This window comes from Akebia trifoliata, chromosome 5 (assembly GCF_017979445.1).
Source record: "Akebia trifoliata isolate Shusen 1 chromosome 5, ASM1797944v1, whole genome shotgun sequence".
Classification (NCBI taxonomy): Eukaryota; Viridiplantae; Streptophyta; class Magnoliopsida; order Ranunculales; family Lardizabalaceae; genus Akebia; species Akebia trifoliata.
In genome coordinates, this window is record NC_141379.1 from 25,976,870 (window position 1) to 25,993,491 (window position 16,622).

The 16,622-nt window shown below is 33.2% G+C and overlaps 1 protein-coding gene, 1 long non-coding RNA gene and 1 other non-coding gene across 4 annotated transcripts; 2 read left to right on the plus strand and 1 right to left on the minus strand.

Moving 5' to 3' along the window:
- Nucleotides 1-1,673: 1,673 nt before the first annotated feature.
- On the plus strand, nucleotides 1,674-8,245 carry LOC147401810 (uncharacterized). The gene is made up of 2 exons (XR_015178706.1): nucleotides 1,674-2,066; nucleotides 5,320-8,245. It is a non-coding gene; the product is annotated as an uncharacterized LOC147401810 (long non-coding RNA).
- Nucleotides 8,246-8,568: 323 nt separating this feature from the next.
- LOC147401811 (small nucleolar RNA SNORD36) lies at nucleotides 8,569-8,648 on the minus strand. Its single transcript, XR_015178962.1, has one exon. It is a non-coding gene; the product is annotated as a small nucleolar RNA SNORD36 (small nucleolar RNA).
- Nucleotides 8,649-10,726: 2,078 nt separating this feature from the next.
- Nucleotides 10,727-16,007, plus strand: LOC147401812 (protein NRT1/ PTR FAMILY 5.10-like). Of its 2 annotated transcripts, XM_086443220.1 has the most exons (4): nucleotides 10,727-11,164; nucleotides 14,370-14,908; nucleotides 15,120-15,373; nucleotides 15,455-16,007. In XM_086443220.1, the coding sequence occupies exons 1-4, from the start codon at nucleotides 10,808-10,810 to the stop codon at nucleotides 15,946-15,948; spliced, it is 1,644 nt and encodes a 547-aa protein (XP_086299346.1). In that variant the 5' UTR covers nucleotides 10,727-10,807; the 3' UTR covers nucleotides 15,949-16,007. The 2 variants fall into 2 exon arrangements, with proteins under 2 accessions (XP_086299346.1, XP_086299345.1); XM_086443219.1 differs by having other exon boundaries at nucleotides 10,730-11,164; nucleotides 15,120-16,007.
- The last annotated feature ends 615 nt before the right edge of the window (nucleotides 16,008-16,622 follow it).

A 16,622-nucleotide genomic window follows, 5' to 3' on the forward strand; every position in this document is an offset into this window, starting at 1 on the left:
TCATTACACACATGTATAATAGTCCTGGAATTAAGCCACCAATCTGAAGACTTTGTAGCGACTGCCATGTTTAATTCAATAATCATACCAATTTGCATTTCAGACATCATTGCAATAATTTCTTCAATTTTCTTTTGCACAGATTTGCATTATTATTGTTATTTTCATTTTTCTCAAATTTTTTGTGTCTGCACTCACGTGCAAAATGACCTTTCTTGCCGTAATTAAAACAATTTTTTTTCCTTCTTGTTGGAATTGGAGGAATTATTCTTGAATCCTTTATTATTCGCCTTGAGATAATTGTGATATTTATTTAAATCATTTTTGTTAACAAAATTCACATGAGAAGAAGCAATTTTCTTTTTACAAAGCCGAGTTTCTTCTTCTATTTGTAAATGCTTTGGTATTTTCTCTAAGGAAAAATGTTCAATTTTATGCAGAATCTTTTTTCTATAGTCATTCCAATTAGGAGGTAATTTAGCAATTATTGCCTCAACTTGAAATGACTCCGAAAGAACAACCTTCACTTCTTGAAGTTTTGAAATCAAAACTTGTAACACATGAATTTCGTCCAGAACGGATTTGTGATTAACCATAGAAAATTCAAAGTACTTGAAGATAAAAAATTTGTCCATACCTAGTTTTTCGGTCTTGTACTTGAATTGCAGAGCATTCCAAATATCCCGTGGAGATGTCATTGAAGTATATAGAACATAGAGACGATCTAATAATGTGTTCAGAATATGTCCTCTCCCTACAAGAAAATTGATTTTTAATGACGAGTTTTTTAGCCGCAATGTATATGTTACCACTAAATAGTAGCTTTTAGTGGTGAAAATAAAATATTACCACTATATATATACTAATAACATTTAGTGACAACTCAAATGTAACGGCTAAAATGCATTAAAATACGTTACTAAGTGCCAAAATGGTGACCTTATCAATATATTTAGTAATTAACAAGTTTTATTTTTCATTGCTAAAAGAATAAGGCTTTAGTGTCAACTTGTTTTTTTTTTTTTTTCACTAATGGTTAGTTTTAGCTATGCTTTGATTTTTGCCACTAAAACATAACTTTAGTTACCAAAATAATATTTCGTCACTAATTCTATGGTTGAAGATTTTTGGAGCCGACAAAGTTACCACATGAAGAGATTGGATGGCAACTTTTAATTTGTTGCCACTAACAGTGCAATGTTTTAGTGACAACATTTTTGTTGTCATTAATGGTTAGTTTTAACTACAATTTGATTTTAACCACTAAGACTTTTAGTGATCGGAATAAGATTTTGTCACTAATTCTATGATTGGAGATTTTTAGAGTTAACATAATTATCACATGAAAAGATTTAGTGATAAATTTTATTTTATTTTATTACCATTAAAAATATAAGGTTTTAGTGGCGAAATTTTTTATTGTCATTAATGATACGTTTTAATTACAAGTTGATTTTTGCCACTAAAACATGTCGTTAGTGACATGAATAAGATTTTGTCACTAATTCATGATTCTAAATTTTTGGAATGAAGAGATTTAGTGATGATTTTTTTTTTTTTTTTATCATTAAAGATATAATATTTTAAATGTAATATTTTTTATTGTCACTAATTATTAATTTTACATATAGGTTGATTTTGTGTGTGTGTGTGTGTGTGTGTGTTAATTAAGGGGACGAGCCCAACGCGGTTGGCTGGGGATTTGAAGATAAGACCTGGAGAGCACACCCTGTCTTACCATCGAGAATAGTGACCAATTTTAAATGCTTGAATCCTATAATTATTATAGCGTTTTTTAATTAAAATCTATACATTTAAAAAAAAAAAAAAACACCAAAATCAAATCATCGTAAGTATGCGCGATTTACCTTTCTTTCACACTTACTCGTGCCTCTTCTGTCTCTCTCTCAGTGATCGCTAGAACGAAAACGAGGATTTAGATTTACTACAGAAATCGGTGATTGGTGCTGGTTTTGTTGGATCTCTCCCGCAAGCATCTCGTTTTCCAATCGATTGAAATCGCAGATGTGGCGATCTTCGATTCCAAACTTTCTCTGATTTTGATAGTAAGTAATTTCGAAGCAACAGTGACTCTGCAACCTCTAATCTCTAATTGAAGATCAATTTTGGTTAAATTAAAGAACAAAAATCATGTCAAATGAAATCATCTCTAAAAACAATCAAACGAACAAAACTATTACAAAAACCCTAAAACTTTCCCATCATAATTTATGTAAAATCAGCATATACGAATGGAAATCGTGAGAAGATCATCGTTATATTTCATTGACGTTCTTCGTCTTTGGTTGCATTTTTGTTAACAGGTTAGATTCTTTGTCTTTATTCCTCCCACGAAATTTCTGTGAACGTTTATGTGCTTCGATTGATAGGTTTTATTGTGAATGTTTTAGTACCTTTTTTCTTTGATAGAATTATCTAATTTAGGTGAGTTAGGGTTTAAGAAAGTTTTCTTCTGAAAATTCTCAAAGATGGAGGTCATTGTGTTTGAATCTGAGACAAGAAGAGAGTTGTTATTGTTGCTGTGTTAGAAAGAAAAAAGCGAAGAATAGAAGAAGAGGTGGGATGTAGTGTTCACAGATCTAATGAGGTTAATATATTGTAGTGCTCTGCACATGTATAACTTGTTTTTCAAATAGTGTAAAATCGTTTGAAACCTCTACTTACTATTTTAATTTCTACATTGAGATTGATATATGCTCGAATTTGCTTAAATATTAGTAGTTCGTAGTGTAATAATATTATCAATTAGGCTGCATAGTAGTAGAGCTAGCTGATCAATTTATGGATTAAGATTTGATGTAGATCTGGATTTAATGGATGAATTAGGATTAAGAAATAGGGCTAGGATTAGCATGTTGTGGAATTGCTTTACAAATTTCCTTGTATTTTGATCTGAATATCAATGATAAATATGAATAAAATCCTTTGGATTTAGGAGATTGACCATCTCGAACTAGTTTAGGGGGCCTGATTACCTCAATTCAGCCTTAAAGTATATTTTGTAAAAATTCTATGGGAACATCACAATTGGTACCCAAGAGAGATTAACACCATGATGGAGTCGAAGACCAATAATTTTCCTTTTTATAGGTAAGAACAATATTTTTTTATTGAAACACTACCCTAGATGAGTAAGATTTGAAGGAGTGTTCAAATTGAGACATTGGCTTAACAGGTGTACAATATTTTCAAATAAATTATTCGTTCCTTACATCCATACACAAACACTAGTTCTTGATGAATATACACAAGAAAAGCACTTTGAGCAGTTGATTCACACAAGGGGTATTTTCTAATAATTCTATTCAAATCACTATCTTCAAAGGGATAGTTGAATCTGGTTATCAATAGAAGCTTGCACAAACTACTATTATTATCTTTGCAAGGTTGTATTTTATTATAATTATTTAGAAGAAAATTCATTTGAAAGATCTAATAGTTTAGAGAAAATTTAGGGCCTCATTTTTCTCCCCACAACTCTTCCTTAGCTGGCCACAAGTATTAATAACATAACAAAACTGTGTTGCTCCTCATTAATATGTTTTCTCAATCATCGATAAAAAAAAAAAATGTTTTCTCAATCATCTACTTCTCCCTTGAAAATGGTGTAAGGCTTTAAGCTATGTGATCATAGAAGAGAGTTAATACTCCATTCCCCATTCTATTTACCAGCAACAAATCAAAATCATTATGCACTGCACCCATCACAGTCCATAAATCCAAACCTCTTTTGGTTCTGAAAAACTTTCATATTTTTTCAAGCTCAAATGCAAGATTTCTGAAGTGCCATAACACCAACTTCAACCAAAATGTAACCAGTACTTCTGTTTTTTTTTTTTTTGGAAACCTAGGGATTATCTCCACCTTGGGTGAGACAAATCTCCCTGGGCACCACATTCATAACTTAGGATCTATGAGAAGTCATGTGCCATTAATTGGTGTTAAATCCATAATAAAGTTCGGTCGAGGTATATGTGTCGCGCAACAAGCATGATTGATTGCTCTCCCTTTTAGAGAGGCTCTGAACATGAAGAAAGTAGCCTGGTTATATGGGCTAGAGATTTTGGGTTTATTTAGCAATATGGTGTGGTTGTGGCTTGGGGTTTTTGATAGGTGCAAAGTGTGAAGGTGAGGTTTTGCTCGCTCCCAGGTCCATGGTATTACCACAAACAGACTTCTACCACATCATAGAGGTGAGGTGCTACTTCTCCGATGGAAGTAGACTTAATTTTGTATGACACAATAGTAATGTACCTACCCTACCCCTTCAGTTAGTGGCACACTTGTGTCATCAAGCTTCCATTCGTGAGTATTGTTTTTCTTTCTGCATTTGCTTGATTATTTTGGATTAACATTCTTTTCTTAAAGATTTTCTGGAGATGAGACCAAGATATGTCGAATCTCTTAGGATGATTGTCGTATTCATTTTGGATTAATCAAGCACAATTACCCACAGTACTAAAAGGATGGAATTGAAAAACATTTCTTGGGCTTGTTTTATGAAAAAATGATTATCTTTGATGCTGGTAACCTGAGTTATTTTAGGATGGTAGGTAGGTTTCTGAGTTGGTAAGATGTTTCTCCATTATAGTAAGCTACATAATCTGTTAATAAGGGACCATGTTCACTTTGAAAGTCCTAGATGTAAGAACTCATAAAGGGGAAATTGAAAAAAACAAAAATTATGAGAAACTAGTAAGGCACATAATCTGATAGATTATTGCGGTGACAGAACTAACAAGAATTGATTCAATACTAGGCCCTTCAAAGAAAATTGAGGTTTTGGTTCAAAATGTGATATTGACGTAGCCCAACTTTGGGTAGTCTGGTACGTAGCAAGGTTGACTTCATGTGTTCTATCATCATGAGTGATAGTAGGGATGTAGTTTGGTGTTTGTTTATTTGGTTTAAAGCATTGCATTTTTTGACACCTTGATATTCTTCTTTATCTATAGCATTTTCAGAATATAGTTCCAGTAACTTATGCTTCTCATTATAATTTCTTAGTTCATATAATGTCAAAAGAAATGGTGTGTTTGTCCTCTGCTGTCCCAAATTTCATGTTCACCCAAGGGTCCCTTATCTTTAGTTCAAAAAATTTCTGAGAAACTCATAAGCATGAATACACATAAATGCTTAGGATTTCAAAATACATCACAATGGGGAGTTTTTCATGAAGTTGTAATTGCCGCCTCCATATTTCATCTCAATTATCCCAATTGTGGGAGCAGATATTATAATTGTGCCTCATTGATAATTATCGATGCAAAGTTTTATCGTCTGTATATTCTCTTTCAGATGACTAATGGAGTTGCGATGACAGGGAGTTGGTCCCTCAGGGAGCACGTTCTATTTCTAGTCAAGTAGATTAGTATCATTTTCCTTCCACATCTGCAATCTTTTCCTTGTGGATTGTGGCTATACTGATTTTGCTATAAATTTACTATGGTAACAAGTGTTTCGGTTGTTTTATGATTCCATTTGTATGATGCAGTACAAAATCAGATGAAGAGTGTTAGAACATTCAGAATATCACAAAGGCAATGAAAATGGTGGCAACATCAAAGCTACAAGCAATTCAAGTTAGGGCAGAAAATTCACGTGGCTTGTGGCAACCATTTGTTGCACTTCTTAGAGATACTCCTAGTATGTTTTATTAGTGAACTTTATTTAAGTGTACACTGATATAGTTTACTCACCACTTTATGTTTCTTTACAAGATTCTATATCTTCATGTGATGATCCTGAGACGTCTTTTTAATTCTTGATTCTCTGCAAATATGAACCTAACCGTATATTGTAGTTAATGTGTCTGTACTGCATAATTTATTTTGAATCTCTTTTTTTTCCTTACTGCAAGCTAATTCATCTTCAAAAGATGCGGAATCATAGTTGACACATTTCTATGGACTCAAGACAAGGCCAAGAAGACATTAACTGATATAAGTGTTTTAGCAATTATAAGTATAGTGAAATGTAGCTGAAGTAGACGGTTGATAAAGTATGGCCTAAGCTACTTTGATCCTTACGAATTATATTTTGCGACATACTTGATGGTATGGTACCGGGGAGAATGAATAGGACTTTTTATCTTTTGGTAGATTTGAATAGGACATTCTAATAATGGACATTCTATGTCATCAAAGTTGTTCAAGTACTTTGCCCTCATAAGTTATTCCTTTTGTCAGATGTCTCCAAAGCGACATCCTTGTAAGTTCTAAACTTTTTCCCTCTGTGATGGTCAACTTGACCATTGCTCTTTCTTAATATAAATTATATATTTTTATCTTTCCAAAAAAAGTTCATTCCTCTTAAATATGTTGGGTTTCGGTTCAAAGTTGCTTGTGTACATAAGAAGTCTGCAACTAATCCAAGTAGTTAGGAGATTGAGATTAAGGGGAGAAGTAGCTGGAATAGATGACAGTTCATGTAATTGTTAAAGAAAAAGCGGAGTCAGCTGCAAAGAAATATAGGATGACCAATAAGATTGGCCACCTGCAAATCATAGATAGTTCAGAAGATTTGTACGACTGTTGAGAGCTTAATCATGTAGTGGTCTCATTGATAAAAACATAAAATTAAATCATGGAGTTGTCTCCTTGTACTCCAAAGCATCTCTTTGAAGTTCTACTTTTGTTTCCAGTTGCCTTTAATTTCATCAACTAACACTATATCATGCTCATCTGCAAATAGCAATTTGTTCCTTTTGGGAACCGATTTGTGTTTCCTTACCATATGATGTCTTATTGGGCTGAATGTCATTTAGAGAAGAATGGATTGAAGTTGGTGAAGGCGCAGTCAAGCAAAACGATAGGGAGTGGTTCATCTTCTGTTTCAGATCATCACAACACTAAACATTTTGATCCTTCTTACTGTTAATTTCTCTTTGATCAGACTTTCTTTTAGAACAATATCATCAAATCGTAATGGACTTTAATGTAGGTTTGTATGAGCAGGTATGTAGAATTCCCGATTGTCGAAAAATTAAGACAAATGATAATCTGACACTCTTTTTCATATGCTTCCTGACCAGGCAGTTACAGAACCATAAATCTTTTTCTTGTGTATCCCGAAGCAAATGATCTAAGGTTCTATGATTGGAGCGTACAAATAGCATCATATTATCACCACTCAAAAATTAAATGAAGGAAGTAAAACAGGTTTGGTGACATGTTAATCATAATTAACCAGACTGAGGTACTTATATGTTCTATTCAGAAGGATTAAATCTTTTTGTCAACTGTGTAGTCTTTTGAAAATTTGATCCCCCCAAACTCTTATGAAAATAACGCCTCTCTTAGGATTTAAATGGAAGAGAACATACAAAATCCCTTAGTTCCAAACTGTGAACAGGACGCTGGTTAAATGCAAGTTGGGAAAACAGGTTGCATTTAACATGTATTTTAATGCAAGTTGGGAAGACAGGTTTTCTAGGCAACATGTTCTCTTTTAAAGAAGAATCCAGGATCGAGGTTTGAAACTCTCCCCCCATACCTCAATACGTGCCACATAAGTCATTTTTCAAAATTTCCTTGGATTGAGCCTATTTACATTCAAGAAATCATCTGCACTATTATTGTCCCTGTCCCTGCCCCTGTCCCCAAACAAATGAAAATAACATAGCAAACTAGTCTATTAGGCATTTATCTAAAGCCCATTTATCAATTATCCCATGTGAGTGGTATGTAGACTAGTAAAAACATTGGTTGTAATTTGTACCTGGCTTAACTGAGGATCATTGATTCAAGTTATCAGTTTTGGAGTCAATGGTTCACAAGGAATCACTCATGAACTCTAAGAAATGGATTTCTTATGCATTTCTATAGATAGTTTATCCAACGATCTCTATACGTTGGTAGATTCCCCCATCATTAGACTAGTTTCCAGATTTGCTTATTTGTATATTTACTTTTTATGTTAACCACTTGATGCAGTTGGTTTTGTTAGGGGATTCCGGTGTTGGCAAAAGTTGTATCGTTCTTCGCTATGTTTGTGGCCAGTTTGACCCTACATCCAAAGTAAGGAATCAGCTGAGACTATGGGAATGCCATCTATCTTACCAGATTGTTGACTAAGCTTTTATTGGAAAGCCTATAGATTGAAAAGTTTCTTTACATATTCTAAATGGTCTATGTTGTTATCTAAATAATTGAAGTTACTTATATTTGAGGATGAATAATGGTTTTCAAGTAACTATTGGAGTTGCATTGCTCACTCATTTTCATTCTGCAAGTGTATGCCTTCTTGTGCTTCCCTCAGTATGCTCTCTTTGTGTATTTAATGAATTCTCATGAGTTAATTTATCTATTAATGCAAAGACTCCCCACTCTGGCATGGTTTAATGACATATTTGGCCTGTCATAGACCAACTGATATAAGACATGTACTCATCCTATGAAGGTCGAGGTATTACATCCGGATTCATTAAGATTTCCAAGGAACATCAGAGGTAAAATAGCTTGTTAATTCTATATGTTTCTTCATGTGATCAATTAGAAAGTGTCATTTACCACTATTGTGATCATCACACGATCTGTTATTAGTTTAGGAGCTTCAATTTTAAAAAGCTCGATCTGTAAGACTTAATAGAAAATAATCAGGACACTAATCTTTGTCATCATTTACTTAGACCCATAAGAAATATTCTTGAAATAAACAAACACTTAAATAATAAGATATAACAAAAAAGTACACTACCACAAAATTATGGTTATAGGAAGTGGTTAGTATCATATATTAATTTTTCTTTTGTTTTTAGAAAGCGATTAGTGATATGATGCAGTTATTTCATTTGTTAGAAGGTAAAAAGTGTTCATCTCTAACATATTAATATAAATGTATGTAGTAATTTCCGTGTATGAATATATATTTTTTTAATGGGGATCTTTTCTTATGATATAAATTATTTTTTATTAGGTATGTTTACATGTTCGAAATATAGAGGTAGTTATGTAGAATCTACTGATTTAATTTATTGTAATCTAATCATTTTTCAATTGTTTATTTGTAGGTCAGAGACATGATGCGTGACTTCTCAAAATTTCTATGATCAAATTTTTTATATTTAATGACGAGTTAAACAATTTATATTCGAATATGTTATTTAAAGGAATTAAATTTGTTTTTTGATTTCAATACTAAGTAGTAATAAAGATTTCATATTCTTATTAAAATATAAGTAGTTCATGAAAAGCAAGTATATATATAATAAAGAATTTAATAAAATAAATTTTTTATATATATTTTAAAAAAAAGTCATGGATGAGAAATTGTCATTAAATTTGTTGTAATAATTTTTTTTAGGGACTTGTAGTGGCAATTGATGATTGTGGTTAACAATCCACATTTAGTCATGAAAAATAAATATCAATAAATCTAACACTTTTAGTGGGGATTTATGATTGTGGTTAACTCTAAACTTTTAGTAGTAACTTAAAGTTATTACTAAAAGTCTATTTTTTATCAATTAGTTTGAGAAGTTTTAGCGGCAACTCTATATATTTAGTGACAATAACTTTGTAAATTAGTCACAATATCTTTTGTGGTTATATGTTATATTTTTAATGATATTTTTTAAAAATTGTAGTTAAAACATTAAGTCACAACACTATTAGTCGTGATGTAGTCACAATAAAAATCTTCTCACTAAAACTTTTAGTGGCAACTTTTGAACATTTAGTCACAAAAATATTGTAATTAAAGATTAAATTTCTTGTAGTGTCTGCACACCAACTCATCTTCCTCTCTTTTGTTTCTATCTGATATTGTTTTTTTTTTTTTTTTATCTTGTGAATTCAATTATTGAAAAGGTTATAAATTGGGATCCAAGACATAAGAGATCTTTAGTACAGTAAGCAGAAATATGATTTTATATTGTCAATGAGTCAAGTTTGTCTCATCAAATCTATCCAACTTCACAAAATCTTGATTTATCACTTTGAATGTTGTCATTTCTGATTCTTTTTCCATTTCAAATTATTGGATTATAATAACACTTTAAAATTGTTATAACAAAATAGAAGAACAAAGAAGAATATAGTTAATTCAAAATGACGATTTTGAGACGCACACGAAACATTAGCTTTAAGGTGTTATTTGTTTCCACTCCAAATAAAATTTGCTATCAGATTCTTAATAAAACACTTTCAGGATACAATAAAGTTTGAACTCTTGTAATTAGTAATATTGAAGAAGTTCTTAAAATTATTTTAAAGAATTATGTATGATTATTATAATGAGAGAGAGAGAGAGAGAGAGTCTGTAATTTTTATGTGTAGAGAATGACATATGTATAAATGTTAATGTGCCTATTTGATGGATTGCTTCTTTTTAAAGAAGAGATTTTATCTCTTCAAAAATTGTTCCTCATCAAAATACATTTATTAAGGGAACTATTGAACTATTCAAAGAATATCTTATTAAAGTAACCATCAATTTGAATGCAATTTTTCAAAAAAATTTATCACAATTTTTCAAAAGATAGTTATTGCAACTCTTCAATATGAGACATAATATTTCAAATATTATAATATATCTTACATTAAATTCATCAATCAGTAGAGTATATATATATGAGAAGCCTATCAGGTCAAAGGGCCATGTCACCAATTTGAAAACGTGAAAGGTGTCGTAATTATAAATCCAAATGGGAGGGTATATGTCTAAATCACCCTTAAAACTATCCAACAATTGAATGGACACCATCCTCGCTTGTTTAATTACAAAAAGAAGAGAGAGAAATATATTATATATTTTAGTGTTTGATACTACGATAGGAGACAGAGAAATGGCGATCTCTGGTTCGGCTGCAAGTGATGCTCTGCTGTTGCGAGAAGAGAGTGTTGAAGGAGTGGTAGACTACAAAGGAAGGAGAGTTAATAATCGATCAAAGTTTGGTGGATGGAGATCTACTTTTTTCATTATTGGAGTAGAAATCGCAGAGAGATTCGCTTATTATGGAATCTCATCCAACCTCATAACCTATCTCACTGGTCCTCTTGGCCAATCCACAGCCTCTGCTGCAGAGAATGTGAACGCTTGGTCTGGTACGGCATCTATGCTTCCTCTAATTGGTGCTTTTGTTGCCGATTCGTATGTTGGACGATATTGGACTATCTTCTTCTCTTCTCTCCTTTACGTCCTGGTTCGTTTTTCTCTATCTTCTCTCACAGATAAGTCAAACCGGGATTTCACGTGCCATACTCTCCCCGTAAACCCTTAACGAGGCATTTGTCGGAACCATAGAATTTATTTTCATCGGGATACACAACTGCACAAATTTATGGGGATTTCCCGTTTTGTATCCCGATGAAAATAAAATATCTATACGACGATAAAGGTGTATGATGGAGTAGGCCACGTGGGGGTGTTTGATTATCATTATTTTCATCGGGACCACACAGCTGCACATTTTTATGGGGGATGTCCGGTTATGTCTCCCGATGAAAAAAATATCTATGTCACGTTAGAGGTATATGGGGGAGTGGGCCACGTGGGGGTGTTCGATTATCATTATTCTTCACGGAATTGTTGATGCATCCCCAATTTACAAAACTGCCCTTCTTAGGTGTAGTGTCGTTGGTCAGTGCTCACTAAATCAGGGATTCAACGGAATGATTGTTTGCTCACAAACCAACATTTACTTGACATGTGGCGCTGATGACGTAAAAAATAAGAGAGAAAATTCTCTCTCATGTTGGCACAGTGGCACTGTGTAGAAATCTTAATTTTTAGATTTCAAATCTTAAAAAGTACTGTGGAATCCAAGACTACAGTCTTTTAGATTTCATGAAAAATCTCATGGTAAAAAATAAATAAAAAATTTGGAACTTCATTTATGGTGTTGAAAATGGTCTTCTGCACTGTTGTATTGGATAATATTTTTGATTGCCACAAGTGATCTTATCGGGAAATTTTCATTTTTTTACTTTTTATAAATTTTTATTACCGACTAGCCAGAAAAAATATCTTATTATTGTTATGTCATTAGTGCCACATGTCAAAATGGTATTGGTATGTGAGCAAACAATCACCTGGGATATACCTATCCCATGTGCCCGCATGTTTTGAATGGCAACCCCAATTTAAAAAAGTAACCTTGATAGGCTTGATGTGACACAAGCTAGAGACTCTGTTAGTACTATGAGGAGATGTTTTTTTAGTACCGATTTTCTAATTCAACGTGATAAGATAACTCTAAAACTCAATGATGTAGCATGTGCAAGAATCGTAGATTTTTTCCCCTTGAGATACACAACTGCACATGTTTTATGGGGATGTGCATTTGTGTATCCCAAAGAAAAAAATCTACGATTTTTCCACATGCCACATCGGTGAGTTTTTGAGTTAATCTGCCAGAGTTGCATTTGAAAATCATTAGACATTTTTTTTTCTTTATTGTGGGTATCCTACTCTTCGGGTGAGACTAATCCCGAGTCATATGCACCACCCCTCAGAAAATCCTACGTGCAACTAGTTGAGTAGAGGGTCAACCACACCCTAGAGAGTGACCCTAAGGAATTCATTGCTTTGTGGGGGTTTGGAACAATTGACCTACCCATCTTGAAGAGCTTATCAAGGCTCAACTTGGCACTAGGCCAACCCCTTGGGTTTCTGAGAGCAAAAACTCGCTTTCATAATTTGTGCTCACAAACTCTCTCATGTGTGTCACATCAAGTATAACAAGAGTAGTTTTCTAACTAACAAGCATGGTTTTGTAAGTTAGGGATGCCATTGAATACACATTGGTTCATGTGATTAGTCGATCCCATATTTCTGTGAGCACTATGAGCAATTTTTTTTCCGGTTGTCTAGAATTTTGTGACATTTTAGATTGACCTTTCTCTTTTTGTGAGCAAAGAAATCTCTCATATACTCTCCATTGAAATTCTTCAATGATGAGGGAGAGAATGAAGAGAAAGAATGCCACGCCGAGAATTCTTTAATCTAATAATAAGAGGTGGTAGAAAATGAGCTTAGACCCATAGCTCAATGATTTTAAGGTTTAAATAAATGTGTTTATTTGAGGTACTCTAATGTTTTAAAATTAATGACACACCCCTTGATTATGTTCATCTCTAAATCAATGAAAAAAAAATCCTTGTTTTCTCTTCCCAAAACTAGATTATGATAATAACTACAATGATGATAATGATGATGATGGAAATGAGTGTAGTCACATCATCATCAAACTTCTATGAATTTCATATTTATTAAAATTTATAAATAATTAAAATATAATTTAAAAACTTGACTTGAATATTCATCGAATTGATTCAACTCAAAAATTAGCAAGTTGACTCAAATGAGTCGAATAAAATTATATTGAATTTATTAATGACTTCTAATAAATAAGAATTTATTTTTTTTTTCACATAGATATTAATAACCAAATAAATTGATCAAGCTTTTTATTTGAGTCTGTATATTTTTAAATCAAACCATTTTGTAAAGTTGTTAAAGGGTATTTCATATATTTTCATTGAAAAAATTCTTAATAGACTAATATTTTATTAAGTGGGACTTAATATTCTTTATTAAGGGACTATTCGGTCCATATTCTCAATAAACAGTCCATATTCATTGTCCCTTTTTTTTCAACTCTCTCAACCATCTAAAAAGCACCAAATGAAATTAATAAGTACTACCACAGAATAGGATACATTCCCTTCTATAACCACAATAGAATAACCTTTTGTTATGTCATCTTCAAAATCTGCTTAGTTAATATTTTAAATTATTTTTAATGTAATTGTAAAAAAATTATTCCTGAATCATTCCTAATTATTGTAATAGATGTGAGTTTGCACATCCCACCTCTAGTTAGTTTTAGTAGAATAAAAGAAAAGTACATCGTGTTCCGAGGAGCACCCAACATTGTTGATCCTAGGCAGTGTGAAAAAATCGAAATAGCAAAGATGATACAATTGCACAAAACACAAGGATTTACATGATTCGGCAGTGTGCCTACGTCTACGAAACAGAACAAAAACAATCATTATTTTCTTATAAGTTTTACAATCCTAGAGATCTCTATTTATATAACTGAAGAGTTACCAAAATATGTAAAACTCACCAAAACAGAAATCTCCAAAATTAGAAATCCCTTAAGAAAATATTACACGATACAAGACACTCACACAACAGACGGAATATACTCCTTGGGATCGTGGAACGCCTCACACTCTCTTGCATCCATTGAATTTATTCATTTTTCATCTTGGTTGTGTATAATCAATGATTTTTTACTTTTAGACCCATTGAATTTGAGTAGTTTCTTTCATCATAATAGCTAAACATTTGGTATTTTTCATCAATAAGTATTATCTTCTAGTTGCTTGCAATTACAGGGGCTTGGATTGTTAACTTTATCGGCTATTCTTACATCCCTAAATTCACCTGACTGCCAGAGCACTGAGAACAACATCTCTTGTTCTTCTCCTTCTACTAGCCAAGTCTGCTTCTTCTTCTTTTCTTTGTATCTAGTGGCAATTGCACAGGCTGGACATAGGCCATGTGTCCAGGCTTTTGGAGCCGATCAATTTGATGGCCGAGACATAGTGGAAAGGAAGTCCAAGAGTTCGTTCTTCAACTGGTGGTTTTTTATCTTATTTGCGACTACTTCTGTTACAATCTTAATTTTGAACTACATCCAAGATAACCTGAATTGGGGTCTTGGATTTGGTATTCCTTGCATTTCAATGGCTGTGGCACTTGTTGTTTTCTTGCTTGGAACCAAGACTTATCGTTACAGTTTCAATGAGGATAAGTGTAGCCCAGTTGTCAGAGTCGCTCAAGTGTTTGTAGCAGCAGCAATAAATTGGAGAACCACCCCTTCATCCGCTATTGTGCTAGAGGAAGCCCCCAATGTTGTTACTGATCGATTCAAGTAAGAGAAATGCATTTATTTAAATTTCGTTTATTCTGAAAAAAAAATGAAACATGAATTCTTTTAGTATGATGTCTAATTTGTTGTCTGTTTCCCACACCACATCGGGACTTTGATTTACGACAGAGTTGAATGGTGAAATAGGATTCATTTTATCGACCCATTTTAACATCCAACAAGACTATTTTTTTTTTTTTTCTTTTTACGACAGATTTCTCGAGAAAGCATTGATCGTAGAATCAGATAGTTTTGATGTTTCAAGGAAAGATTGGAAAGTGTGTAGCATTAGCCAAGTGGAAGAAGCAAAGTCTGTATTGCAATTGGTTCCAATATGGGTTACATGTTTAATATACGGGGTCGTATTTGCACAAATCTCAACCTTCTTCACTAAACAAGGAGCTACCATGGACAGATCAGTAGGATCAAGCTTCCAAATACCAGCTGCCTCATTCCAATCCTTAACTGGTGTGTCTATTGCTCTCATTATTCCCATCTATGATTGTATCTTTGTTCCTATTGCTAGAGTCATAACAGGGAAGTCCTCAGGGATAACAATGCTTCAGAGAATTGGTTGTGGAATGTTTATATCTGTGATCTCTATGGTGGTGGCAGCTCTAATTGAGAAGAAAAGGCTTAAAATTGCTTTAGATTTTGGGTTGGTTGACATTCCGGAAGCGACAGTTCCTATGAGTGTGTGGTGGTTACTTCCTCAATATATCTTATTTGGAATTGCTGATGTCTTCACCATTGTGGGTTTGCAAGAATTTTTCTATGATCAAATGCCGGATGGGCTTAGGAGCCTAGGTCTCGCGCTCTACTTGAGCATCATAGGAATGGGGAGTTTCCTTAGCAGTTTCCTCATTTCCACCATTGAGAAAGCAACAGGTGGGGATGGGCGAGATAGTTGGTTTTCCAATAACCTTAACCGAGCACATTTGGATTACTTCTATTGGCTTCTTGCAGGACTTAGCACTGTAGAGTTGGTTGTCTACTTGTATTTTTCAAAGTACTATATCTATAGTAGGGCAAGTACAAAATGATGGAGATTATCTTGGTGCAATTTTTATTAATCTTATTATTATTAGTCTTTGTTGATCAAGGACAAGGATCCTCTACTTATAAAATCTTTGCTTGTTGATTTATAGCCAAGAACAACCTATAGCTTGTCCCATCCTATGTTACCTGGTTCATCGGTTCGAATTCAGATTCGTGGTTCGCCACTCTGGAATTAACCCAATTCATAGGGGTAGGTAGAGATAATCCGTTTCTTGGTTCACTTTGGTTTCATAGATCAGTTTGTTAGTTTTGTTCGCTTGTGCATATATATAATTCAAGTATACAAGTTATAAGTACAATTATACTGTTAAAAGTTAAATATAAATAAATTAATAAAATAATCCAAATTTTACATATGAACAATGAAAGGATATAATGAGCCAAACCAATTAAAAAATTGTTTGGTTTGACGAGCCACATTGCTGGGTTGCCGATCTTAATGCTCTAGTTCGCAGAACCAAATATTATGGTTTGTCGAACCCATCTAGAATTTGGTCGGTCTGTGGATTGCTTAATTTTATAAACCTAGTATGAATCGTACGACAAACTGGTTCACTTCGTACTGGTCTGTGGTTCAGACTAGTAACAACGAATTGGGTAACATAGGTCCCATCAAACTCATTCAGCGATGATTATTTTAAAACAGAACGGACAGGGT

Coding starts and splice junctions, on each gene's coding strand:
- LOC147401812 (XM_086443219.1), top strand. CDS start 10,808: ATGGCGATCTCTGGTTCGGCTGCAAGTGATGCTCTGCTGTTGCGAGAA. Junction 11,165..14,369: donor CTTCTCTCCTTTACGTCCTG/GTTCGTTTTTCT, acceptor TTGCAATTACAG/GGGCTTGGATTGTTAACTTT. Junction 14,909..15,119: donor GTTGTTACTGATCGATTCAA/GTAAGAGAAATG, acceptor TTTTTACGACAG/ATTTCTCGAGAAAGCATTGA.